The following is a 27,688-nucleotide window of genomic DNA, read 5'->3' on the forward strand; positions in this document are numbered from 1 at the left end:
ATTCCATGCAAATGGAAATCAAAAGAAAGCTGGATTAGCAATTCTAATGCCAGAAAAAATAGACTTTAAAATAAAGACTATTACAAGAGACCAAGAAGGACACTACATAATGATCAAGGGATCAATCCAAGAAGAAGATATAACAATTGTAAATATTTATGCCCCAACATAGGAGCACCTCAATACATAAGACATGTGCTTTCTGCCATAAAAGGGGAAATCGACAGTAACACATTCATAGTAGGGGAATTTAACACCCCACTTTCACCAATGGACAGGTCATCCAAAATGAAAATAAATAAGGAAACACAAGCTTTAAATGACACATTAAACAATATGGACTTAATTGATATTTATAGGACATTCCATCGAAAAACAACAGAATACACTTTCTTCTCAAGTGCTCATGGAATGTGATCGAGGATAGATCATATCTTAGGTCACAAATCAAGCCTCGGTAAATTTAAGAAAATTGAAATTGTATCAAGTATCTTTTTGAACCACAACGCTATGAGACTAGATATCAATCACAGGAAAAAAACTGTAAAAAATACAAACACATGTAGGCTAAACAATACGCTACTAAACAACCAAGAAATCACAGAAGAAATCAAAGAGGAAATCAAAAAATACCTAGAAAAAAATGACAATGAAAACACAATGGCCCAAAACCTATGGGAAGCAGCAAAAGCAGTTCTAAGAGGGAAGTTTATAGCAATACAATCCTACCTCAAGAAAGAAGAAAAATCTCAAACAGCCTAACCTTACATCTAAAGCAATTAGAGAAAGAAGAACAAAAACCCCCCAAAGTTCGCAGAAGGAAAGAAATCATAAAGATCAGATCAGAAATAAATGAAAAAGAAATGAAGGAAACAATAGCAAAGATCAACAAAACTAAAAGCTGGTTCTTTGAGAAGATAAACAAAATTGATAAACCGTTAGCCAGACTCATCAAGAAAACAAGGGAGAAGACTCAAATCAACAGAATTAGAAATGGAAAAGGAAAAGTAACAACTGACACTGCAGAAATACAAAGGATCATGAGAGATTACTACAAGCAACTATAAGCCAATAAAATGGACAACCTGGAAGAAATGGACAAATTCTTAGGAAAGCACAACCTTCTGAGACTGAACCAGGAAGAAATGGAAAATATAAACAGACCAATCACAAGCACTGAAATTGAAACAGTGATTAAAAACCTTCCAACAAACAAAAGCCCAGGTCCAGATGGCTTCACAGGTGACTACTGTCAAACATTTAGAGACGAGCTAACACCTATACTTCTCAAACTCTTACAAAATATAGCAGAAGGAGGAACACTCCCAAACTCATTCTACAAGGTCACCATCACCCTGATAGCAAAACCAGACAAAGATGTCACAAAAAAAGAAAACGACAGGCCAATATCACTGATGAACATAGATGCAAAAATCCTCAACAAAATACAGGCAAACATAATCCAGCAGCACATTAAAAGCGTCATACACCATGATCAAGTGGGGTTTATCCCAGGAATGCAAGGATTCTTCAATATATGCAAATCAACCAATTTGATACAACATATTAACAAACTGAAGGAAAAATACCATATGATCATCTCAATAGATGCAGAAAAAGCTTTCAACAAAATTCAACACCCATTTATCATAAAAAAACTCTCCAGAAACTAGACATAGAGGGAACTTACTTCAACATAATAAAGGCCATATATGACAAACCCACAGCCAATGTCATTCTCAATGGTGAAAAACTGAAACCATTTCCACTAAGAGGAGGAACAAGACAAGGTTGCCCACTCTCATCACTATTATTCAACATAGTTTTGGACGTTTTAGCTACAGCAATCAGAGAAGAAAAAGAAGTACAAGGAATCCAAATAGGAAAAGAAGAAGTAAAACTGTCACTGTTTGCAGATGATATGATACTGTACGTAGCAAATCCTAAAGATGCTACCAGAAAACTACTAGAGCTAATCAATGAATTTAGTAAAGTAACAGGATACAAAGTTAATGCACAGAAATCTCTGGCATTCCTATACACTAATGATGAAAAATATGAAAGAGAAATTAAGGAAACACTCCCATTTACCATTGCAGCAAAAAGAATAAAATACCTAGGAATAAACCTACCTAGGGAGACAAAAGACCTGTATGCAGAAAACTGTAAGAATCTGATGAAAGAAATTAAAGATGATACAAACAGATGGAGAGATATACCATGTTCTTGGATTGGAAGAATCAACATTGCGAAAATGACTCTACTACCCAAAGCAATCTACAGATTCAGTGCAATCCCTATCAAACTACCAATGGCATTTTTCACAAAACTAGAACAAAAAATTTCACAATTTGTATGGAAACACAAAAGACCCTGAATAGCCAAAGCAATCTTGAGAATGAAAAATGGAGCTAGAGCAATCAGATTCCCAGACTTCAGACTATAGTACAAAGCTACAGTAATCAAGACAGTATGGTACTGGTACAAAAACATAAATATAGATCAGTGGAACAGGATAGAAAGCCCAGAGATAAACCCACGCTCATATGGTCTCCTTATCTTTGATAAAGGAGGCAAGAACATACAATGGAGAAAGACACCCTCTTCAATAAGTGGTGCTGGGAAAACTGGACAGCTACATGTAAAAGAATGAAATTAGAACTCTCCCTAACAACATACACAAAAGTAATCTCAAAATGGATGAAAGACCTAAATGTAAGGCTTGACACTAGAAATCCCTTAGAGGAAAACATAGGCAGAACACTCTATGACATAAATCACAGCAAGATCCTTTTTGACCCACCTCCTAGAGGAATGGAAATAAAAACAAAAATAAACAAAGGGGACCTAATGAAACTTAAAAGCTTTTGCACAGCAAAGGAAACCATAAACAAGACGAAAAGACAACCCTCAGAATAGGAGAAAATATTTGCAAATGAAGCAACTGACAAAGGATTAATCTGCAAAATATACAAGCAGCTCATGCAGCTCAATAACAAAAAAACAAACAACCCAATCCAAAAATGGGCAGAAGACCTCAATAGACATTTCTCCAAAGAACGTATGCAGATTGCCAACAAACACATGAAAGGGTGCTCAGCATCACTAATCATTAGAGAAATGCAAATCAAAACTACAATGATGTATACCTCACACCAGTCAGAATGGCCATCATCAAAAAATCTGCAAACAATAAATGCTGGAGAGGGTGTGGAGAAAAGGGAACCCTCTTGCACTGTTGGTGGGAATGTAAATTGATACAGTCACTATGGAGAACAGTATGGAGGTTCCTTAAAAACTAAAAATAGAATTACCATATGACCCAACAATCCTACTGCTAGACATATACCCTGAGAAAACCGTAAGTCAAAAAGGGTCATGTACCACAATGTTCACTGAAGCCCTATTTACAATAACCAGGACATGGAAGCAACCTAAGTGTGCAATGACAGATGAATGGATAAAGAAGATGTGGCACATATATACAATGGAATATTACTCAGCCATAAAAAGAAATGAAATTGAGTTAGTTATTTGTAGTGAGGTGGATGGACCCAGATTGTCTCATACAGAGTGAAGTAAGTCAGAAAGAGTAACACAAATACTGTATGCTAACACGTATATATGGAATCTAAAAAAAAAAAAAAATGGTTCTGAAGAACCTAGGGGTAGGGCAGGAATAAAGACACAGACATAGAGAATGGACTTGAGGACACGGGGAGGGGGAAGGGTAAGCTGAGACGAAGTGAGGGAGTGGCATTGACATATAGACACTACCAAGTGTAAAATAGATAGCTAGTAGGAAGCAGCCGCATAGCACAGGGAGGTCAACTCAGTGCTTTGTGACCACCTAGAGGAGTGGGATAGGGAGGGTGGGAGGGAGACACAAGAGGTAGGGGTTATGGGGATATATGTATATGCATAGCTGATTCACTTTGTTATACAGTAGCAACTGTATAGCACAACAATGTAAAGCAATTATACTCCAATAAAGATGTTTTTAAAAAAAAGCAGAATACAAAAATGTGTGGTCTCAATTATCTAACAAAATGGATAAAGAGAAATGGAAGGAAATATTGGCAGATGACCACTCTGGTAGCCTCTGAGTGGCTTGGTTATGGGGGTGTGAATTTTTTTTTAATTTTTCATTTAAATTTAATTTTTGTGTATTTTTCAACATGTTAGCATGTATCATTTTTATACTCAAAAGTCCCAACTCTGGACTCCCTCAGGTCCTTGGAATTTGCAGAATATGGCTTGTTTTTTCTTGATGCCCAGGAAAGGCTGTGACAGTGTCTGCCGAGTGGTGAAGGCAAGGTCTGCGGCCCTTACAAGACACACCCACATGTTCAGCTCTGAGGTCAGCAACGAAGCTGAAATCTGAGGTGGGGCGATTCCAGCTAAAAGAAGCGCTAGGGACAGTCTCCGCTCTCGTCCGCCGCTGGTGCTCTCAGGTCCAGAGCAAACTTTTCCATGTCACTTTCACTTGACAGGTTTATGACCCTTTCGACCACTGTAGATTGAGAAATGAGCCCGGATGTGAAGTAAGGCTGGTGAATTCGTTTAGAAATGAACCGTTCCAAGGTTCTTCCTGGCACCTCTGAAGAGCAGCCTTCAGGGTGCACTTGGCAGCCTCTGTAGCTCTGCCTCTGGCTGGAAACCGCCTCCTTCTGCATCCTCTGCCTCCTTAAGTCTGATGCATGCCTTCAAGGCACTTAATGCACAGTTGTTAAAATATCCCAATGGCCACCTCCTCTTGGCGGCTTTCTGTGACCACCACCCATTAGAGACAGTGCTGGACCCTTTGGGGGGATGGTTAAATTACAGTTGTCTGAGCCCCACCCCAGTCTGCTGAGTTAGAATCTCTATGAAGTCAGCCCATTTGTTTTATTAGTTTTGTTTTCATCTCGTACAGTCAGCTTTTACTGCCTCAGTTATATTGACCAGGGATCATGTCTTAAACAGCTAGCCCAGAGCTTTGCAAAGACTAGATACTCAGTGGATATTGTTAAACAGAATTGAATTATAGACGATCAAAGCAAGGGCACAGTTGAGTCCTGGTATTCAAGTCCTTGTCAAAATGCCACAATTACTTTTGTTTATTTCTGACACTTCCTAATCAGCAGATGGAAACGTTAATTACAGAGACGGCTTTTTATCATCTTTCAGATGGTTTCTGCATCCTGTAAAACAGAGGCTATGTGGAATCGGTCTCCCTTTGCTGTGTGTGGCCAGTATTCTCTAGGGATAGTGCTGACGTGGCGGCCAAGAAGAGAGATGGTTCAGATAATAGGCAGAAGGAGCCATTCACCAAAATGGTTTGCAAGGCTTTCTAGTCACCAGTCCCAGCAAGGATCCTCCCCATGCCCTACAGGTAAAAACGCCCTACATGCCCTACAGGTGAAAATGACAATGGCTACCCAGATTTCGATGGGTATCCCAAGACAGAGCAGTATTTTCTGAGCTACATGAGGTAGTTACATTGGGTTCGGCTCTAAGCATCCTTCTTCAGTGTGTTGATAACATGTCCATTGAAACACATATAAAATAGAGTCACTAGAAAGCAGTGCTTGCAGTATTTTTCTTAAAAACCTAAATTGGGTAGGACTTAAAGTACGTGTCCTGGATCCTCTATATTACGTTTGGGCAGGCACCATTCTCCCTGTCAGGAAGACCCATCCTACTCCGGCCCTGCATTTGTGTTTCTTCTTGGCGACACTTACTTTGGCAGTTGGGGAGATAAGACTGCAGAGAATACCCTGGGCCGTTGTTAGTTTTTCATACGAGTGTGACCTGGCTTTCCAGGGCAGATGTAAGCCGTAGTTACACTCTGATTCATTTTCCAGTGTTTGACACGTTCATTTGTTGACTGAATGAATAAATAAATGAAGATTGTCTGGGAAATGCAGTCTTAGCAGTTTAATGCCACACTGATGTGTGGCTTTAACGACCTTAGAGTAATTTTAATGAAGAGTAAAATGCTGGCCTCTGATGGGTGGGTCATAATTAAGCTGCTGACATGGAGTGTGTCACCTTCCCAGGACTAGTGGGGATGAGACTGTTGCCTGCAAAGAACAAAGCTAACATCTTGGAAATGGATGCGTTTAAGGCTCATTACCATGAGTCTTTCTTCCTCAGAACTAATGTTTACCATGTGGTGCTTTCTTCCTCAGAACTCAGGTTTCGTCTTGAACAGCCTTTCAGAAACCTGAATTACTTCATTTTTTTCATTTTCCTTTTAATTCCGCTGTCTCTTGGGTCTTGGCACAAAAGCTTAATGAGCAGTTTGAATGGTAACCCAGGCAGATGACAGATTCTCTGTCGCTGCCGCCCCACGAAGTGAGAGCTGTGTCTGCTGCTCCCACATCCCTGGAAGGACAAAACTTTCATCTCTGATGTTTTCTGCCTGCAGGGGAAAATGGAAAATTAGAGATGTTATCTGAATAATTAATTCCAGCCTCAAATGAAAAAAAATTCTAAAATATCTAGATCATTGAGACTTCTGAGTTTCTATTTGTCCGGGTGTAGGAGGCTTGTCTTTTAAGTGATTGAAATGGCAGTGAGTGCCCTGGAATAGATTACCATATCATTGAGACCCTCAACTTCTAGGCATCAGCTTCCGAGTGAAAACTGTCTTAGCCAGTTGATAATCATCTAGTTTGCCTTCTGGTGATGGCTATAGAGAGTCAAATTAACTTGTATTAAATTTTATGTAAGCCCATACCATACTATTGAGCAAAGATTCCCCCAGGAACTGGTGGGACAGGCAGTGGCGTTTGTCATTCATTGTGGCAGCTGCATCTTTTCTGTATCACAGACAAGCTCAGGTGATGGTCCCAGGCATCCAAGAGAAAGAGATGCCTATGAGAAAATCATTCCTTTTCTCTAGTCTGTAAAACTGGAAATACTCTCTAAAATCCCCAGCGGACTACAGCTCTTGCCCATGAGTTCAAGGTCTCCAAGCTGCCTCGACGGATTGTCCCTTCTCTTGAGTTCTGAAAAATCCAAAAGATTAATTGGTATGACAAAAAAGTCAGAAGGGACTTTCTGTGGAGGCTGTTCAAGAATTTCAGTAGCGAAAAAAAAGAAGAATTTCAGTAGCGAGTGTGATGTGAGCATGTTTAAGAGGTAGTAGCTAAGTTTCTTTTCTCCGCTGGATCGATTTTCCTCCCTATCATTTCAGCTGTCCCAATCATTTCATCGTAAATTACTGAAGATACACTTAATTCCTTTTTGATAGCACCAGCTGTCTCTTATTTCCTTCTTCTTCCACAGATAACCCTTGATTTAAGCCATCTCTGCCTTTCCTCGTCTTATAGCCTGGGTGCTGAGTTGGTGCAGTCTGCAGTGGATAAGAGAATGAGTGACAGCTAGAATTGGAATTGAGTCATGTGGGCTACAAATATCACAGGAGTGGCCCCAAGAATGACAAGGAAGGAACTTGGGAAGGAATGTATTATCCAGGATATGAACTGCCTTTTTCACTTCTCAAGGGAGGCAGAGGGAGGGACATGAAACAGAAATAAAGAGAGATCAGATGCATTTCATTTATATTGCCAAATGCTATTTACGTTTTACTCTTCATTTCTGCCCTAAGTTGTCTTCCAAAAGTGGTCTTAGGTATTGAATTTGTATCAGGTCTGGATGTGTTCTTCCTGGGCATGTTGATAACAGAAGCAAAGAGCTGCTGCTAGCCCAATTCCTTTGTGTCCTGATAATGAGTCTTTATGGTCCACGGTCCTAACAACTGGCACCTTTGTTAGAGCTGGAGTCCAAGATGGTGCCTTCCTTTGTCCTGATAGGTGATCTGAAAAAGGAAGTGCTGACAACCTCCCATACTCCTGCGGTGACAGCTGTGCAGTATCCATCTATCCTCCCAGTAGCTGCCCCTAGTAGCTTGGCAGAAACTTCTACCAAGTTGCTCCTGAAGAAAGTCGTTCAGTAGCATTTTCACAGCATTTGTGAAAGCACAATGTAGGTGAGCCCGCTACTACATCTTCTCCTATCGTCGGAAGGGCTCACTCTCCCCAGAAGAAACGCCCGTCTCCTTACTTTGGCATACAGGGCCTTTAGATCAGTCTTGTCTCTACTCCAGCCTCATCCCTCCCACTGCTCCTGCCCCAAGCATCCTGCCCCCGACACACTGGTCTTCTTCCTGTCCCCTGAACACGCGTGGATGGGCTTTAGAACTCGCATGCCTTTGCATATATTCCTTCTGCCTAAAATATACCTTCTCCGCTTCTCCCTAAAGTCTTAATTTCCTTCCTCATCAGACAAAATGAGTAGTTCTCTCCCTATCCTTTGTGTCTTCCCAAACTTGTTGGTTTGTCACCCTGTGCTGAAATGATTGCTTATGCATCTCTTAGCACTCGATAGACGCTAGCCCAAAGCCTCATCCCCAGTGTGGTACAGCTCACATTGTAAGTATTCATGTGTGTTTAACTTAACATACATATTAATTGGCCCTGGTCACCACTGGTAACATTACTTTGCTATATAACCAGGAAGGATAGCCTTTGTACTGAATTCTATGGCAAGATAAGGTTACAAATATAATATGTTCCAGAAAGTTGGTCTCATTCACTCTGTATTGATGTGTTGGGCAAGCTTTGCAAATGAAGAGTGCAAAAATCCTGAAAGGTACTTCTCCCAGTTAGTTCTGAGAAGCAGAGTATTCTAGAGCACGTGCTACTAAATGATGCAAAGTTTTCTGACAGTGAAATTAGGCACAAGTACCATTTGTCTTAGAACGCGCCGCACGGTACATGACATTGCCGTACTCCAGGATGACTGCAACGGTGGTGAGATCCCAGTAGAAACAGGCCATGTGTGGTACCTCCGAGGTCTCCATGACTGTGCCTTCACATTGCCCTTCATTTACACACCCTTTCAAGGACCCAGGATGTATGTTGTTCCTTTACTTCTCCTCCTCTCACAATGAGACTTAGTGGCTACGTTGCAGATGGTACTGAGGGTTTAGACTTAAGGGACCATCTGACTGGTGCAGCTTCTCCCTCCACATGGACTTGACTTTCAGAGTTGCTTTAGCACAAGCTCCCCCAGACACAGCAGGCTTCTTGCTCTCCTCCTTATTGCTGCAGGGTGATGCTTCTAAGGTGAGCAAATTGTTGTGTTTCCCAGATCAACTCTGTCCTGTGGCTTCCCATCCTCCAAGGGAGGAGGTCCTTTTTCTTGTGTGATGCGGGAGACCCGCCTCCCACTCTTTCAGCTGTGCTGCCTGATTCTCTGGCAGGCAGCTGGGAGAAGCTCTGCTCAATCCAGGAGCACACCATGCTTTTCTGTAAAACTGTGCCTTTACACACCGAGTTCCTTCTGCTTGGATTGGCTCTCCCTCTGCCCTTGCCCAGCTGGCGACCTTCCTACCGCTCCTTCCAAATACTGCTTCGCTGTTCCGCCACCTGGGAAGTCCTTGCCAGCATCTGTCTCCCTCCCACGCAGGACCTTGCCGCCGCTCCCGTCACTGCCCTGGTCATTGTGTCATGGTGGACTGCCTAGATGTGCGCCTCCTGCACAGAACTCTTTGAGGAGAGGAACACTGTTTAATTCATCTCTCCTCCATACTCAATACTGAGCACAGCGTCTAGTACATACTAATGACTCAATAAACATTTGCTCGTTGAACGGGATAAAGGAAGGGAGAAGAAAGCCAAGAGTTTACTGAAAAATCCACCCAACTATGCTGGGTCCAACCTTCCAGGGGGCGGAAGAATTTAAAAGAAAGCATCTATATGACACCCCGAACCTCCACAACAGATAATCACTTACTTTTCAGTATTAAGTCCAATATGTATGCAAACTTAGCCCCTCATTTGAAGTCCTCCTGAAATGTCCTTCTTACAGCTGTATTCATTGCCTGGCCGCATTACCAATTAGCTGGCAAATCTGATCAGAATCATGAAAATAGGAGGGAAACACACAGTGCCTCATGTTCTCCAGAAGCCCGACGTCCCTGCTGAGGGAGGCAGGCCATGGGCCTCGGGTTCCCTCGAGACTCTGCTGCTCACTTGCTGTGGTCGGTGCTGATGCTGCCTTTCTGGGGGCCTCTGCTTCTAGCGGGCAGGAGCAGGGCTGGGCAGGACCTCCCACGACTCACTCTGGGAGTCCGCATGACTGTTTTTTGGGTTGGGTTTGGGAGACAGGACTGTCACCAAGCAGGCGCCCTGGGTATGGGAGAGACACCGTCACCCCAGTGTCCTGGCACCCTGCTGAGTTCCGGGAGCGGAGCTTCTGGGGGTCGGGATGTTCCTCATGGCTGCCCAGTGCTGGACGCCAGGAGGAGGACACTGGTGACGTGCAGACATTCTGCTCCCCTGCGCTCCCACCAGGGGCCTCCCTAGCGGTCAGCAGGATCCCTGAGAGCTTGGGTGCCCTGACCTGGCCTGACCATCACTGTGGTTCTGAGAGATGAAAGTATTTCCTTTTCTCCTGCAAGTGTCGATAGGGAAAGAAGGAACTTTACCAACATCCATCAGGATGAGACACTCTTGAGGAGGAAACAGACCTCTTTAACATTGAAAAGGGAAAGACAGGACCTTTTTCATATCTGGGCGTGCCCATTCATTCTCTGTCATCTGTCTGTCACACACACACACACACACGCACACACACACACACACGCACACACACACACACACACACAGGAATACCACTTTCAAGGACCTTTCCTTTCAACGTAGAACGGAAGGAGGTGCTAGGGATCGGGGCTTTCTCCTAAAAAACATGGGAAGTCCCCCCTACCTCCCGCCTTCCTATCTCCCCTCACCTCCAGCCCCTGCCCACGGTTCCGGCTCTACAAACTGCCCAGATTTTGACAACTTGGTTCTTGAACACCTCCAAGCATAAACCTCCAGAGTGGCCCAGAGTTTCACCAAGAAATTCCAGACTTGACCATAGCGGTGAAAGGCACACACCCAGCAAAGCGTGGCAGGGCCTCCCACTCACCCCTCTTAGGTGCTCTTAGGTGTGAGCAGAGAGAAGGCACCTGACCCACAAACAAAGACTTTCCTCCCCGTAAGTGGGGCCCAAGGGAAGTGGGGTGGGGTTGAGCAACTCTAATAGGCGTATTGCGGGACTTCGTCCTCAGTGAGCAGGCTCTATGTGTTCCTAAAATAACGTGTTGACTGTCATTTTAACAAGTCCCATGTCTTGTAAATCCTGACTTCCTAGGCAGATATGCCGTGGCTTGCCTTGCTTTGCTTATTAAATTTTTCTCTGCCTAACGTTCCCTTTCAGCCGGCAATGTGTGGGATTCTGTTTCTCCTTCAAAGAAAGGAAGCCCACACAATTTAGTTTATGTAACTCCGCGATACTCTTGTGCACAATGGCCGGCATAAAAGACAGAGCTTTCAACACATGGCTTTGAGGCTAAAAGCAGTTTGGAGGCACAGTGTCAGGGACGGGTGCCCAGGAGCTGAAGAGTTGGACAGAGATGATGCTATCCTAGCTGCCTCCCACTCTCCTTCTGAGACGTACACAGCCGTCGGGTGGGGTCAGGGTCACCTCAGCCCCTCACGCCCACCTCTGTCCCACAGTCTCACTCACAACAGCAGAGATAGGAATGTACTCATGGGACTCAGATCTCAGGATGTGAGGTGGAGAAGGGGATCGACCAGGGGCGGTATTTCATCTTGCCCTCACCTCTCCTTTCTGACCCGTGTCATTCGGGAACCGGTAACTCGGGGAATTCTGGGCACCAAAGTCATGTGCTTGAGACAAAAAAGGCACTGAGATGGGTTCCTGAGGTCAGGGAACAGAGCGTCACATGGTGACCCCAAGACAGAGGAGGCGGGTACACTCCAGCCTGCATCCCACACACGCCCACTCATTCATTCACTCACTGAACATTCACTGCATCCTTGCCCTGCACTACTTCAGCTGGAAATGCTAAAGGAACTAGGCAGGGACCGTGCTGTCCTGGCGCCTGCGTCTTAGTGGAGGAGCACTGATGAGAAGTAGGTTAACAAGACAGTTGCAGAGAGAACATGTCCATCAGGCTCTGGTTTACTTGCACTGTCAATGAAAATAATCAATAAACAATCTCTAGTAGGAATAGAGAAGAGTTTTATATGAGCCAGACTGAGGACTATATCCCAAAAGACAGTCTCTCAGACAACTCTGAGGAACTTCTCCGGAGATGGTTTTCAGCACGGTTTTATGTCTTGTTAGAACAAAGAACACCAAACAAGTCAGGGATACATTCCTTCAAGGTTTCCAGGAAAACAGATCGGCACGTACACAGCGCATCAGTAAGGACTTGGCCCCTGAAAAGGGAGTCTTATCATGGAAGGAGGACCAGCATTGGCACCCAGGAAGGGAGGCATTCAATCCTGATTCTTAACATGGACATTCCTTACTTCTGGTCAATGTGCCTTTTTCCTTAATAATTAAAGCAGATGTACAATGTATGTTTGCTAGGCCACAAACAGGCTGTTCTAGCTGGGGTAAAATTCAAGTTAACTCGTGTACAAGCCAGAATGACCTCCCCGCACCTCAATATGTGAAAATTTATTTTATAAGCATCAAGGCCAGAGAGGGAGATTCAGAATTGAGAACAGAGATGAGAGCAGAAGGTCTGGGGCTTCCGCGGTGCAATAAGCCATGGGGACTTTTGAATGTGATCAGAGGCAACAGTATCTGAACCCATTCGTTCAGCCCCTGCTAAACTCTCTTTGTATTATGACCTCAGCTTTTGTCAAAGATTGTCCAAGCAATCAGCCGCTACATTTGTGATTTTAGAAAAAGATATTCTTTTAAGATGTTGTTCACCACATCATGTAGTGTCCCCTACGTAAAGTTAAAAATGAAGCATGTTATTGAGAACTTGGAGGGAGAAAAAAATTCCGATATTCTGATCGCGAGAATTACATTTTCCTTTATCTTTTTGGCTGCCAAGAATCTCAGAGGAGAATCTGAGTCTCAATTACTGCAACTTCATCTTCCCGTGTTTTAATTTGGAGAGAGTGCTTACGAGTGGTCCAAGTGCCCACTTATAATCACACAGAATGGCCCAAATCCCTACCTCCTGCTGCAAGAGGCGTGACCTTGGGAATGTTTATGAACCATCTGAGCTGGGTTTCTCACCAACATGGGGAGAGTGATCATTGATAGGGTTTTAATGAGATAACGTACCAAGTTCCTTACATAGAGTAAATGCTGCTAATATTATTACCCTCTTTCTTATTGCTACTTCCCGATTTTTGTCTGGTTTATATTTCTCTATTTCCTTGTCCATTTCTTTTGTTGTAAATTTTCTCAAATCCACTGTAGAAAGAGACACGTTATATAATTCTTTTAAGTTCCATTACCCCCCTGTTGGCATAACAAGATCTGAGTGTAGGATAAGAAAGCTTCAGGCAGCTGCTTGCTCAAAATACAATCTGTCCATGAACTCAAATAACTCTTATGCTCTTTCTCCAGCTAAATAATGCCGGTTTCTATAACCTCGTCTTGTATACTTTAATGACGTTTCCTTCAGGGCCTATGTTTTCCACTCACAGTTTTTGATTCCTGAGTGTAGAGGCAATTTTTAAGAATCACTTTCTGTCTTCTAGATATGCCTTTTGTCCACTTTCTTTTCATTTCTGAGACAGCACTCACTCACAGCTTTATATTCCAAAACAGAAAAGCTATTAATGACTCTGTCAGTTAGAAATTGACATAGCCGAATCTTTTGTCACCCTATGTTGTTCCTCAAATTAACAAAAAAAAAAAAAAAAAAGGGATATACATAGCAACTGTTCCTTCCCTAGAAGTGATGGGTTTTTTTGCTTTTAAGATTCTGTCTCCTTCTGGAAGGTTTTGTCTTTGCTAATATACTATAATGCATACTAAACAGATTAAACACACAGGCCTATTCCAAGATTTAAAAAATAATCAAAGAACATATCACTTAATTCAAAACATCTCCACAATTACAAGTTATTTAAATCAGAAAGCAAAACAAGTAAACAAAACATCATTGTTGGATCCTCGGAGACAAATAGGAAACAAACCAGTACATGGAATCTCACTTCCTACTGAGCAGAACACAGTGTGATCAGATTGTTTCCAGCGGCTCACACGTTGGCTCACTCACTGGACCTACTTTTTCAAGGGTCAATTAAAATCTATGCCCAGCATAGCCCATAACTAGGTGACCTTGATTACAACCAATAATTAGAAAATTATAATGTTACTGAAACTGTTACCAATATTCTTGTGGTTTTCTTATCCATGTCTATTACCTATCACCAATGTAAGAGAAGATAAAGGATATTTGAATTACTTGATGGGATGGAGGAAACACTGGGAAAACTTTAGTGATCCAGTTAACTTCCTCACCATCCGTCAAGTGGGAGAGCCTGGAGAAAGAAGGGAGATCTCTGTCAGACAGGATTTGCCTGAGAGATGAAGAAGAATTGTGAGGTTGTAAAACATTGGAATCACTGTCTAGGAAGAGAGTGGTCTTTTGTCCAGGGCTATTTAAAAACAGGACAGATGCTCATCTATCTTCCACAGTTCAGATGTGAAGGGAGAATGATTAAATTGCTTCTTCCAGCCGGATGAGTCTATAGTGTAAACTAAACACGTGTGAAGACCTGGGGGAAACATGGCCACAAAGGAACCACGCATTGGGAACCAACTATCCGCCTGCTGCATTCCAGAAGCAGCTATTTTGAGCCTTTGACAGTAACACCTGTTTAGGACATGACAGCTTAAAGTTTGACGTTAGCCTTCTTCCTAGGTAACTTTTTGTCTATTTTTTTCACCTCTGCACCATCTACTACTAACTTATCACATCGTTCTGTATCTTATCTATTTGTATTAGTCATCTTAAGCCCTTTCTGGAACAAGAAGGGACATAATTGAATAAAATAAATTCTATGAATTAAAGTTTTTAGCGCTTTTCTCTGTGTGTGCCAGATGTCCTGCCGTTCCAGCAGGAAACACTGGCCTCAGGGTCTTCATGGTTTAGGGCAGAACACAGACAGGTCAACTAGCAATAATGCAATGAGAATCCTTGCAGGGCAATGGGATTCCTGTGGGATAATGGAGCACAAAGCCCCGCTCTCTTGGGAATGGGAAAGGATGTAAGGAGAGGTTATAGCAGGGCTGGTGCTGGAGCATAACCTCAAAGCAGAATATAAATCCTGCCTGCAAGTATGAGTGGGGAGGATGTGGGCAAAGCTGGGGTGGGGTGAGGGGAGCAGCGTTGAGGCTGCCCTTCCAATACCAGGCAAATATCATTATTCCAGTCTAGTAAATTATTGACAAATGTCTTCCCTGACTCATGTTTCCTTCTGTGCTTTTGTTCCCACCATGTAGACAGTGTTCACTGGTGTAATTTGACAGTGTCTGGTTTCCACGGAATTCTAATAATAATACCACAGCAGAAGTGTCTTCAACAAAAGAAAAGCACTCTGTAGTCTTTTTTGAGGCCCTGACTGACACGACATGGATAAAAATCTCTCAGCCTCAACATGAATGCAAAAATATCCCACTCAGGTAGTAACCTGACAAATAAAAGGAGGTTTATTTCCCCAAAAAGCAAAAGGAAGATTTATCAAAAAATTGGTAGATAGGACACCTTTCCAAACATGCCAGCCTGTTCAATGTTTGCAACTTCAGTTTTGTAAGAGGAAACCTGGAGGGTCATGACTACGAATGATTTGTAGGTTTGCTGTTGAATGACTTCAAGTGTGAGTCTCTGGGGACAACATGAGGGGACCCTTGGCCATTGCGGGAGCCTGGCTGACTGCCCGGGACCTCTGTTTCAGTAGTATTGAATATTTTAGTAGATTTTTATTATTATTATTTTTAATAATAATATTATTATTATTTATTATTATTATTTTTATTTTATTTATTTATTGAGCACTTACTATAGTAAGAGCTTGGCTTGCATTATCTCATTAAATTCTGATAGCAGCCCCTTTACAGATGAGGAAATAGAGAACTAGAGAGATCAAGTAAGTTGTCCAGGGATACACAGCTTGGAAACTGGGAGGTGCTGCTCCAGATTTGCCCATAGTTTGGTCTAACTCATAAGATATACTTGATTATCTCATTTAACCCCAAGTAGTCATTTTTAATCTCCATGATAATACTGTAAGTTACTACTAGTGCACATAAAGTACACGTGAACCGAAGAAAGGTTATGCTCTAGCAACAGCCCTCCTTGTTTTGGAGGTTTTACAAAGGTCTCTGAACAAAGCACCCTGGAGGATGATGAGGTTACTGGGATCCTCTTGGAGATGCCCTGAAAAGGCAGGGTGCCTGTCAGGTGGCTGGACTGTCCATGTTTCCTGGGCTCAAGGCTGTGCCTGTCTTCCTGAGAGGTGGACTGGTTTCCAGGAAACACTGTGGTCCATCTATTTTCATACTGTTGCAGTGACTAGCTTTTTTTTTTTTTTTTGCTTAAAACATAGGACATATGGTACCAATAGTGTGATGAGATGCTTTCTGAAGTCTGGCTTTTCCACCAATAGTAATTCCATGGTAACCACCAGTGGGGCTAGAAAAATTCCTAACAAAAGACTCAGATAATGAATGAATAGGCCCGCCATATGGCCATTAAGGCCCAAGACTCCAAATACCAACGCTGTGCTTAATCAGGTTAACAGACTCTTTACAAATGCCCTGGTCTTGGAAGATGGAACAAGTATAGGCCTAAATTACTGCTAAATAGACTTATATAATCTGAAGAGTAGACTGGTGCTGGGGTCTGGTCCTTGTGGCTGGTAAACAAAAAGTCAATAACTTGCATTTGATTGATGTGTATAATAAGTTACAGTCTCTGGGACCTAAACTGCATGATTCAACACATTTTAAGGCCTTAATCTTCTCTTCTTGAAAACAAAAGTTTTATTTTTGTACAACAGCTTGTACTTTTATAGCCAGGAGCCCCCAAATTGTACATTTAAATCCCAATTGTAGTATACTTTGATGAAGTCAAAATCACCCTTGCTTGTTTCACAAAAGAATCCCTTGTTCTAGGACTTCCCTGGTGGCGCAGTGGTTGAGAGTCCGCCTGCCGATGCAGGGGACACGGGTTCGTGCCCCGGTCCGGGAAGGTCCCACATGCCGTGGAGCGGCTGGGCCCGTGAGCCATGGCCGCTGAGCCTGTGCATCCGGAGCCTGTGCTCCGCAACGGGAGAGGCCACAACAATGAGAGGCCCGTGTACTGCAAAAAAAAAAAAAAAAAAGAATCCCTTGTTCTAATTCCATAGGATGCCCCTTTCCCCATGTTTTCAAAGCTCTCTGCCTCCAGAACAACCGGGTCATTGCTCTGCATCAGCTCAGCTAGTTTTAAGTGCTCCATGTGGTAAATGATAAAAAACATGCATTTTTTTTTCTCCACAGAAGCAATGTTTTCTACAATAACATTGGCTCAGAGGGAGACATGGTCCTCTGAGATTGGGTTTTAGTGAAAACGGTCTGAATATTACTGGGATATCTGAGATCCTTATAGGAATTTCAGGTGGTCCAGAGACATTCTATAGAGTGAAAAAGCTGTAAATGGAGAAAAAGTGACTGCCTCACCCAGCAGGGGCCGCCTCTAATTCTGAGCTGTGTGTAGGGTCTTGAATGCTGTAGGGATCACTAAAATGTGCAATGCTAATAACCATCATTTACCCTAAAGAAGGGTAAAATTGGATCCAGTTGAATTTATGCTGGAGAACTCAAGAGATGACACTTCGTTTGGGGGCAGTCATACCTCCAGGGCCATTCTGCAGACTTTCCTGGCCTTCTGGTGCTAAGCAGGCTAGAGGAGGCTGGGACCCCAGCAGAGCGCAAACGCACGGCCCCTTGGTGAGTGTGCATTTAGTTCTTGCCTTCCCGGCATGAACCACAGCTACAGCATTGGCCCCGAGGAAGATGCTCTATGTCTATTTCAAATCTTCCTGAAAGGGCTGCTCTGTCCCAGCTGGCTTCCCCCAGCCCATCCTCCCTTCCCTGTGAAAACAGTGACTGACGGTGTAGCCGGCATCTCCCGCCCCTGCTGACTGTCTGTTTACCCCGACAGAATCTGTACCAGAACAGGTTCTTAGGCCTGGCCGCCATGGCATCTCCATCCAGAAACTCCCAGAACCGACGCCGGTGCAAGGAGCCCCTCCGCCACAGCTACAACCCGGGCCAGTTCCACAGCATGGCCATTAGGACCGGCCCCCATGGCGCTGTCACCATCCCCCGCTCCACCAGCGACACCGACCTGGTCACCTCAGACAGCCGCTCCACACTCATGGTCAGCAGCTCCTACTACAACATAGGGCACTCGCAGGACCTGGTGATCCACTGGGACATAAAGGAGGAAGTGGATGCTGGGGACTGGATTGGCATGTACCTCATCGGTGAGTAGAACAGCACTTAGTGCCACGGAAATAATGGTCTTAGCAGTGTGGTTTGGGTATCCAACAAATACATTAATTCATAATTCACTTTAACGGATGCCTTACTATTTCAGCAAACTCGATCATTTCATGAAAACGCACCATTCACCATGAAATGTGTTATACACCACATTAACACACAGAGGACCGCACATGAGGCTTCACCTGCCAGCTCTATTCAATGGAAAAGAATCATGAGATAGCAGGGCGAGGTGTGGCTGAACGCAAATGTCATTACCATTTGCAACTATAGAAGCTCTTCTGCTTATGAGTAAGTTAATATGAGAAGCTTGTTTTCAAATCCATGTGTCTGTAAGACCAAAGCAACACCAAGGTATGCACATGTATGTGGGGTCATTTCACTTAAGTTTTCAACATGATCGTAGACCTCTTTTCACCTGCTCTTTCAAGATTCTTACTGCTTTGTATTCCAAAAACATAATGGATGATACAGCCAGCGAGAGCAGGCACACCACAGGCTAAGGAATAGCTGTGCTGGCTGAAAGGAGAGTGACTGGAGAAAATAAATCTCACAAATTTGAAATTATGAAGAGAAATTGACATGAAAATGGATTTCACCTATTTTCCATGGTGGAATCAGATGTGGTGAAAAGGGACACATTCACGCTGGTAAATCCACAGGTGAGGGTTGTAATTGTTGGTGGGGTGAGGGGACGGTTCAAGTTCAACAGAGGCCAGGCCTTCTGCATTCAGTCTGCACAACGAAACATTTGCACATTCAGACACACAATGCCAGATTTAGCATCATGGACTATCAAAGACACCAAAGGATTGTTATGAGTATTTTACAACCCGGATCATCTTTATGATAAAATTCGGGGGCTCTTGTCTGACTAACTAGCTGTCAGGGAAATTTTTTTGGGTCTTTTGAAGGTTTTGCGATCAGTTTGGTTAGTGTATTTGCAATACACACACTACTGTAAAGATGGAAAAACATAATTTTTGAAATTGTTACACAAATAGTGGTTACTCAACTAAATTGGACTTCCAAACAGGTAAAATTTACTTGGCTTTAAAAATAGTTCTGGAATCAGTGTTTGAGTACCATGAATCTCAAACAGAACCTGCAAAAGGACAGACCACCAAGCACATTCTGTTTAGTCCATATTGTTTTAAATTTGGTTCGTTGTCAGTATTTCAAAAAGTAGAGGTTTCTCGCTGAAATCCACCTTTCTGGCTTCTTGTGCAAAAGCTCTCCGTTTGGCTGACTGATCCCATAATTCCTGTGGCTCTAGTGGGCTAGAGTCAAGCATTAACTTCCCCCTTTTGACTCCTTGCCACCTGTCCCTACTTTAATGCTGATGGTTACTTGTTCAGCGCCTTAGGCAATTAGATTTTTGGCCCCAGATCTAGTTTTGAAGCAGCTCTTCACAGCTGTACCTTCCTGCAGTGGTGTCAGTGGCATGCATCTCTCAAGTCAAGGAACAGCTGGAGTAGAGCGTGGCAGGGGGAAAGGTGGATACCTTCATCCATGGGGAAGGGATGGATGGATCTGGAGCTCAGCCCTAGATCCAGGCTGCGGTGTAGATCTGGGATAATTGGCCCTGAGAGCAGACGAATTCACTCGTGGATTGGGTGTAGAAAGAAAGCACCAGAAGGTCCCTATTAGAGAGAGAGGCAGAAGAGGAACTCAAAAAGGAGATGGGGGCGTGATGGAGAGGTAGGATGAGAATCAGGGGACCACGTCACAGAAGACGAGAGAGAGGGTGTCTGAGGAAGGAAGGGATGGTCGGCGGGATGAAGTGTCCGGAAGCTCCATGAATGAACAAGATCTGGTGTTAACATGACATTTTGACTGAGACAGAAGTAAACACAGTTCATCCTCTGAGAATCTCAATTTGACAGTTTATTCTTCTCACAGTAGCTGCACATATATAACTGTGAAGTGATTTAATGCAAAATGCCAACACTTTCGGCAGAATAGCGTTTCAAAAGCAACTTCCAAATCCAGAATTCTCCGTGAATCTTAAAAGTTCATCATTGGTGGGTCCTTAGTAACTCACCTTCCAGATTTGCCGTGCCTTGCCAAAGAGCAAATCATAGAGCTCTGTGATTTCATTTAATCTGTCATTTTACAATTGAGGAAATGCCAAGTCAGTGGTTCCCAATGCCACACAGCTGCCTACCCTGGCGGCAGACCCCACAATGACCATGAGGACATCTTGGCACATTTGGGTGCAATATCACGTATGGGCCATTCCACATCAGTGGGCAACCTAAATGTCCCCATGAGGCCAGGTTTGTGATGCTTTCAGCTCTGCCCTCCAGAGCTCTCCGGACAAACGTGACTTTTCTCCAGCCATAGTGAGTGAGATATCTGGATTTGGAAGGGGATGTGTGGCCCTGCTCACTGACACTGTCACCGAGTCACCAGTGCTGTCTTCAGCCAGGAACCCAGCAATGGGACAATAAAAGTATTACCATTACTTTCACAGCGAGATTGCATTTGGTTGCCCTCATTTATGGAGTGGTTCCTGAACTGGAGGAGCGTGATGAAGTTTTCTCTCCCCTAGTGACACAGAAAGGGGAAAGATCCTGGGGTTTCAGTGACAGCTTGACCTGGCTTAGAATCATACTCTGCCACTGGCTGGATGTGTGGCCTCAGCCAGGTAGTCATCAGAACGTCAGCCTCCTTATCTTCAAAATAGAGAAATAACTTGCTCAGGATCATTGAATGGAATTGACGAGATACTGTGCGTTTACTGCCTGTTGATCAATAAATACGTCTTGATTTAACTTGTCAGGTAGCTCTAGTCTCTGGATGCATTATGGCAAATTACCCTAATTCCCAGGCTTCATTCAGCCTAACCATGGCCCTTAGACGTGTGCTCAGTTGTTTCAGTTGTATGTTATAGACAAAAGCTTCTTACCAAACCCACAGGGACCTGGAAAGAGATCTTAATTGTCAGTAAACAGGCAGAAGCTTGTGATTTGGTCAAAAACAAGTACTTCGTGGCAGATTCGCTAGTCATCAGTATTCCTAGGAAATAGTTTTGCAATTATTCATTCAGTGATGCCTACTTGACTTTGACAAGTAAAAGCTAATTATTTGTGAGTCCTATACTTAGTGTTAAAGATTCAGCACACTGAGGGAACAGTATTGTATAACTGGGTTAGGATACATAACTTGAAGAACACAAGACCTCTAACCATAAGAATGCTAAATTAATTAGAGCAGATCTATTCAAGTATTTTCACCTCTTCATTTTACGTTCCAGTATTTTAAAGATTTTAATATCTTAAAACCCTCTTTAGGATGATCAATTTTTTTTAATAGCCATTCCTTTGACTCTGTTGGAAGGAGCCCTTATTAAAACTGCTGAAACATGAAGTAAGTATGCAATTAAAATTATGAAAATATAATTGAATTGGTAAAGTGGGCATAATATGCTCATAATTCACAAAACTAGCCTTCTGATAAATTTAGCATTTTAATAAATCATATCATTATTATACCATGCTATACCATGCTATCCCTATACCATGCTAGAATTTGCTCAGTAATTTAAATCATAATGAAGCTAGAGTACATTCATGCATTTAAATTTCAACAAATCAAGAGATGATAACTCAGAGCAAAATTAAGATTTAAAATTTCCTAAAATGGCATCTTTGAGGGATCTCCATAGACTGGTGCCTGAGGACATATATTCTCTTCCATACCTTTTGGTTGCCTTATCTGTGTGAGGTTAGAGATTATGGTCTGTATCAAACTGATTATTTTTTTAATTTTTTGAGACTTCTGTGACCTATCCCTGTTCAATGTTTATAAATATTCCATGTATGATCATAAAGTGTATTTTTGTTGTGAATAAGGTTCACTCTACCTATCTATCTATCTGTCACCTATCTAGAGATAGAGAATATCTTATATATAGAGAGATATAGATATCTTATACATAGATATCAATATATACAAAGGTTTAATATACGTGTATATAATATTTATATATAAATATTTTTATGTTATATAAATATACAGTGGTAACAGTTCCCATAGAACCATGCAAAACAGGACACAATTCGGATATGTACAAGTTTCAGTTCATAGGGTAACTCACAAAGCAAGGATCCTCTCTCTCTCTCCCTCTCTCTCATGTGTGTGTGTGTATTTCAGTTCAATCACATAAATTGTATATTCTAATTTTCTGTCTCTTCCATTTTTTGAATAGAGTGTCTCAAAATCACTAGCCAAAAATTTTGTTTTAATTGGTTCATCTATTTCTACCTTTGCTTCTGTAAGTTTTATACTTTGCAGATTTGATGCTGATTACTAAGTGCATGAATGTTCATGATATTTACATCTTTTTCCTCTACAGTTTCTTACAAGTTATTATTATAGATCTGCCAGTGCCCCTTGTGCTATTCTTTGCCTTGAATGTTGTTTTGTTTTTTTTTAACTATTTAAGGCTGCTAGTCTCTCTGTTTTCTTCTGCTTCATATTTACTTGATCTGTCTTTTCTTTATTTTCAACCTTTATCTTTTTTTAAGTGTAGCTCTTTGTGTGTGCTTTTTTATTCTGATCTGGGTGTCTCTGACTTTTAATTGGCTAGAATAGCACATTTATATTTCTTATACTTACTGTTCTATTAGGACTTATTTTTGCCATCTTTCTTTAGATTCTTTATTTACTGTGTTTTCTTTTTGTTTCTTTGATTCTTCTTTTCTGCTTTCCATTAGATCTGTTGATTTCAAAGTTATACATTTTTTATTGTTCTTATGGACTGCTTTTAATCATAGTCCAGTGGGTCTCAATCAAGGGTAATTTTGCCTCCCAGTGGACATTTGGTAATATCTGAAGACATTTTTGGATGTCACATTGTAGGAGGTGTTTCTGGCATCTGCAAGGTAGAAGCCAGAGATGCCACCAAACAGCCTATAATGCACAGGACAGCTCCACCACAACAAAGATAACAGTTATCCAGCCCAATATATCAACAGTGCCAAGGTTGAGAAGCCCTGTCTAGACCACCATATTCACCCCCATTTATTTTTTTAATCTCATCAATATCTCTTTTTCCAACAGACTGGTAGTTCATCCAGTGTAGTTTCATGTTCCTTTGGTCTTCCAGGACTTTGATTTTCCAGATATGGACACTTTTCCTTTTATCCTCAATATCCCTTAGTCTTTCTTGTATATTTTTGAACTTTTTTTCTAGAAGTGTTTCTCAATCAGATCTCTGGCTTCCTAATCCATTTTTCACCAAAACTCATACACTATAGTAGGATAGTGCAATGATGGATGAAGGCATGAATATAATAGCCACATGAATAGCACTCATATCCTACACATTAGTTTCAGTGGATTTGAGTTATCACTCCATGGGGAAATAGTTCTATGGTTAAATAAGGATGGAAAAATCTGCCTACAATGCCCCACTTTAGAGACTCACAATATATATTAAAGGTTTGAGAAGCTTGGAGTAAGCAGCACACTTTACTTGGTGTAACCCAGCATTTCCTATACCTTCATGAGCAAGAAACACTTTCTTATTTCCCAATATTTGCCTGTCAGGTGTTCCACTGTGGAAAACCACACATTAGGAGTTATGGGAAGTTATAGAATAGAAACCCAACCCTTGCCCTTAAGAAGCATTTAATAGGCTGAGCCTTAAAATGTAATGATTTAGGATGAAAGCTAAAATTTTCTCTCTGGCTAGATACCTTCACACAGAAACTCCCAGAATGCTTCCTTATGGACATCAATTCTTGAAGAACTGAAGATTTTCTTGTACATCAGACACTCTATTAGAATATAGAAGAGCTGAAGCTGTGCTTCCTAATTATGGCACAACCAGTGAGAATACTTGTGTTCAAATAAACAATCTGAGGGAAAAGCAACAGAAAACAGAGTGGCACTGATATGTAGGACCTCCCCTGCCATTTATCCTTAGATTCCCTTCCTAGTACAAGAGAATAGAGATTCTACATCCTTGGCTTTGTACTTGCCTTTGAAAGGCAAGTAGATTGTCCCCAGATCTCCTGGCCTGCTATTTGGTAAATCCATAGTCTAGAGATAGTGGGAGAATCCTTGGAGATTCTTCTGAGATTGGTTATCAGAAGGCACAAGTTCCTCTGCGAAATGGAAGCAATGTTGTATTTTTTCTGTTGGGCTTAGGTAGTGGATCAACTCTTCCTTTAATTGCTTCTGTGCTCACTTGCCCATTCTGTTCTCAACAGCAATAGTCTTTGTTGTATACTCTTCTATTGTAGATTAAAGTGTAGGAAGCACAGCTCTAGTTTTCATTTTGAAGACAAAGCAAGATAAATACTCCTGGTTTCTTAGATGTGCTTGTTTCTGCAAGCTTCACTAGAACTTTGTGACTCAAAATTTTGCAAAGATCTTTTCTCTATTGTAAACTGTGGAGCAGGAGGTAGGATTCTTCATACTGGAAGAAAAAAGTATCATCTAGCAAATGCAGTCTTTTTTTGAGAAACTTAATACATCTCTATATGTTCTGTACAGAATGAGTAATGCGAAAAATTTAAATAGTACTGGCCTAAGCTAATGTTTCAGGTTACTAGTGGTTTTGCACAGTATCATGGAGCTTTGCCAAAGAGGGCCGTATTTTTAGCCCATACTATAAATATAAATAGCTGCTTATTAGATGTTTAACACTGTTCTGAGACCATTACCTGTATTAGTTCATATATTGCTCACAACAGACTTTGAGGTTGGGATTAATATTATCCCCATTTTGTGGTGAGGAAGCAAAGACACAAAGGGATTAAGTATAATGCCTAAGATCCCATAGCTAGTAATGGTACCCTAACTACTTCTCTCAAGGTGGCTGTAGATATCCCTGTAACCACACAAACATTGCTCCTACAAAAATTTGTACCATGACAAAGGATGCAGAAAAGGGAACCTCGCAGTAGGGAGCCAGGGGGCTGCCATTCCTCAGTGTGATGGAGAGCAAGCCTTGGTCCCCATCATCCATCCCAGTTCTCTTCTCTCCTCCAGTGCCTTCCTCTAGTGTAGACTCTGGTCCCTGAAAATTACGTCTCTCAGTCTCCTGTGCAGCCATGTTCCAGATGCAAATTTGGTCCCTTCATTTAGACGCACCTGTGCAAGTTTGGGAAGGCGGAAGTGAGCTGGGTGGTTCCTCCTGATGTTTAGCCTGTGGTTGCCACAAGCATGGCTCTCAGAAATTAAGCTTTTCTATCACGGCATCCTAGCGTCCCCTCACTCGCTTCCTGGCTGTGAACAGGCAGCCCGGTGGTAGTGGCAGGAGCCTACTCAGCTTGCCACTAGCTGGTCACTCTCTTTGTGGGTGGAGAGGCAGTTGCTGAGGCTGTGCCTAGCGTCCATTTGTCTAGCACCTAATTCTCTACATAAAATCCCTTAGTGCATAAAATATCTGGTCTGATTCTGTTTTCCTGCATCTGACCCTGACAATACACTTGGATTCCCAAGCAAAGATTAGTAACTTCTAACAGTTGGTAATACATGCCTTGGGGGAGGGAGCTGACTTCTCAGCACAGATGGTCCAGGCAAGAATACCGACTCTTCTATTTTCTTGCATGATATTTGTTATGAAGTGTTACTGTTATAATAAGGGAATGGGATACTCATTAGGACCAACTGGCAGTCTCTGAAAACGTGTTTAAACCTGTACAGCGAAATGTATCTTGTTGTCTTTAAAATGTGTGTTACTTTGCCATTCTCTTTGGATTTTTTCTGATTCCTCCCACTTACTCACGCCCATCCTTTTTTCATTTGTGCCCTTGTGGTTCCTTGATATTTAACCCATTCTTATACCCACTATCTTCTAATGAAATTGCCTGTTTTCTGGAATAAATCCTCAAATCTATTCAGAACTTCCTGAGAACATAGGCCCTGTCTTGTTCAGCAGTATATCCCCAGGGTTTAGCATACTAGCTAGAGTGGAGTATAAATACTCAATACACATTTACCTAGTGCATGAATGAACACCCCCTTTCTAGGTGTTACTCTATATGGATACCTGATCATGACTATTAAAGTGAATATTCTGGTGATCAGAGTGGATAAATTCAGGAAAATACCTCTCCTTGGAGAATTGCCATAATGAGGCAAATTTCTATCTGGGTACTGAAGACCTAGGGAGCTAGGAAAACATTATGCCTTTTTTTGCAGAAATGAGGCAATTACTGTAAAAGACGTATTATGCAATCATCTTAGCAGCCCAAACAGGGCTGTGAGCACACACTGTGATTATAAAGACAGACGAATTTTGCAAACAAGTGATTTTCCAAGGGATACAAACAGTTCCTGCTGTTAATGAGGCAGAGACGGTGTTAGTCTGTCTGATCATCTCGGCCAAAGAAGAGGCAGCCAAAAATGTGCAATTGACTTAGCAGGTCACAAGCACGCTTACCAGTCATCTCACGTAATCCATGCCCCCCACCCCCATGAGGTCCCAGTTATTACCACCCCCCATCTCGCAGATGAGGGCCTGCAGCTGTAGAAATGACAGTATTGGTAAATGGCGCAAAGGTCCTTGGAGCTGGGTCCTTTCGCTATAAGCTCTGCCCTCTTTCACCTCCTCCTCTGTTTTCCAAATCCATCCAGCTGCAGGAAGTGAACCTCAGAATATTTCAGCTGCAAAGAGGGCAACCATGACCTAGCCCCTCTCTGCAGAGCTGGGGCTCTGGGCCTCCCCTCGGGAGGTCCTGAGTTCTGGCTTTCCCCCCAACCAGCGCAGTGGATTTGGACTCTCAGAACATGGTTGTCTCACAGCTTCAGATCCATTTAGCTCAGATGGTTCCTTTCTGGGTGAAGTGGGTACTGCAAGGGCCCCATCGAAGATTAAGGTAAAATTCATATCCCTGTCTTCGCCTGCACTGAGAACATGAGGTCTGGAACCAAGGGGGAGGCAGTCGGCTCGGGCTTCACAGATCTGTCCTCTCTAAGGATGCTGCCTTGTTCTCTGGGCACCAGCTTGAAGAAGGATGTTGATGGGTTGCAATGTAACAAGCAGAGGAAGGGCAGGAGATGGGAGGAGCACCGTCCCCGCCCCCCGCAGCTCCTCTCAGTGCTCGCACAGGGTAGGCTCTGCCCCCCTCGGGCCTTGGACACCCCATGGGGGCCTTGCTCCACCCTTCACACACCCACCCACCCTCCATCCCCACCCTGGCAGCGCCTTCTCATCCCTCAGCTCTCCCCTGACCCCCTGTTGGCCTTCCTACTTGTAGCTTCTTGTCAGAGCAGTCCATTCTTTTCCTTCCTCTCCCCTCTTACAAGTTGTAATAATGCACTTATTTCTTTACTTAGTGTTTAAAGTCTGTGTCCTCAG

The 27,688-nt window shown here is 42.7% G+C and overlaps 1 protein-coding gene across 8 annotated transcripts in view; it reads left to right on the plus strand.

Annotated features, from left to right (window-relative positions):
• HECW1 (HECT, C2 and WW domain containing E3 ubiquitin protein ligase 1) overlaps positions 1-27,688 on the plus strand; it is a 479,149-nt gene that overhangs the window by 203,963 nt on the left and 247,498 nt on the right. For all 8 annotated transcript variants that reach the window (XM_060304845.1, XM_060304844.1, XM_060304842.1 and 5 more), the window contains one exon: positions 18,026-18,350. In XM_060304845.1, the coding sequence (XP_060160828.1) occupies positions 18,026-18,350 (325 nt within the window). The remainder of the gene's footprint in view (positions 1-18,025; positions 18,351-27,688) is intronic.

This window comes from Globicephala melas, chromosome 9, assembly GCF_963455315.2.
Source record: "Globicephala melas chromosome 9, mGloMel1.2, whole genome shotgun sequence".
Lineage (NCBI taxonomy): Eukaryota > Metazoa > Chordata > Mammalia > Artiodactyla > Delphinidae > Globicephala > Globicephala melas.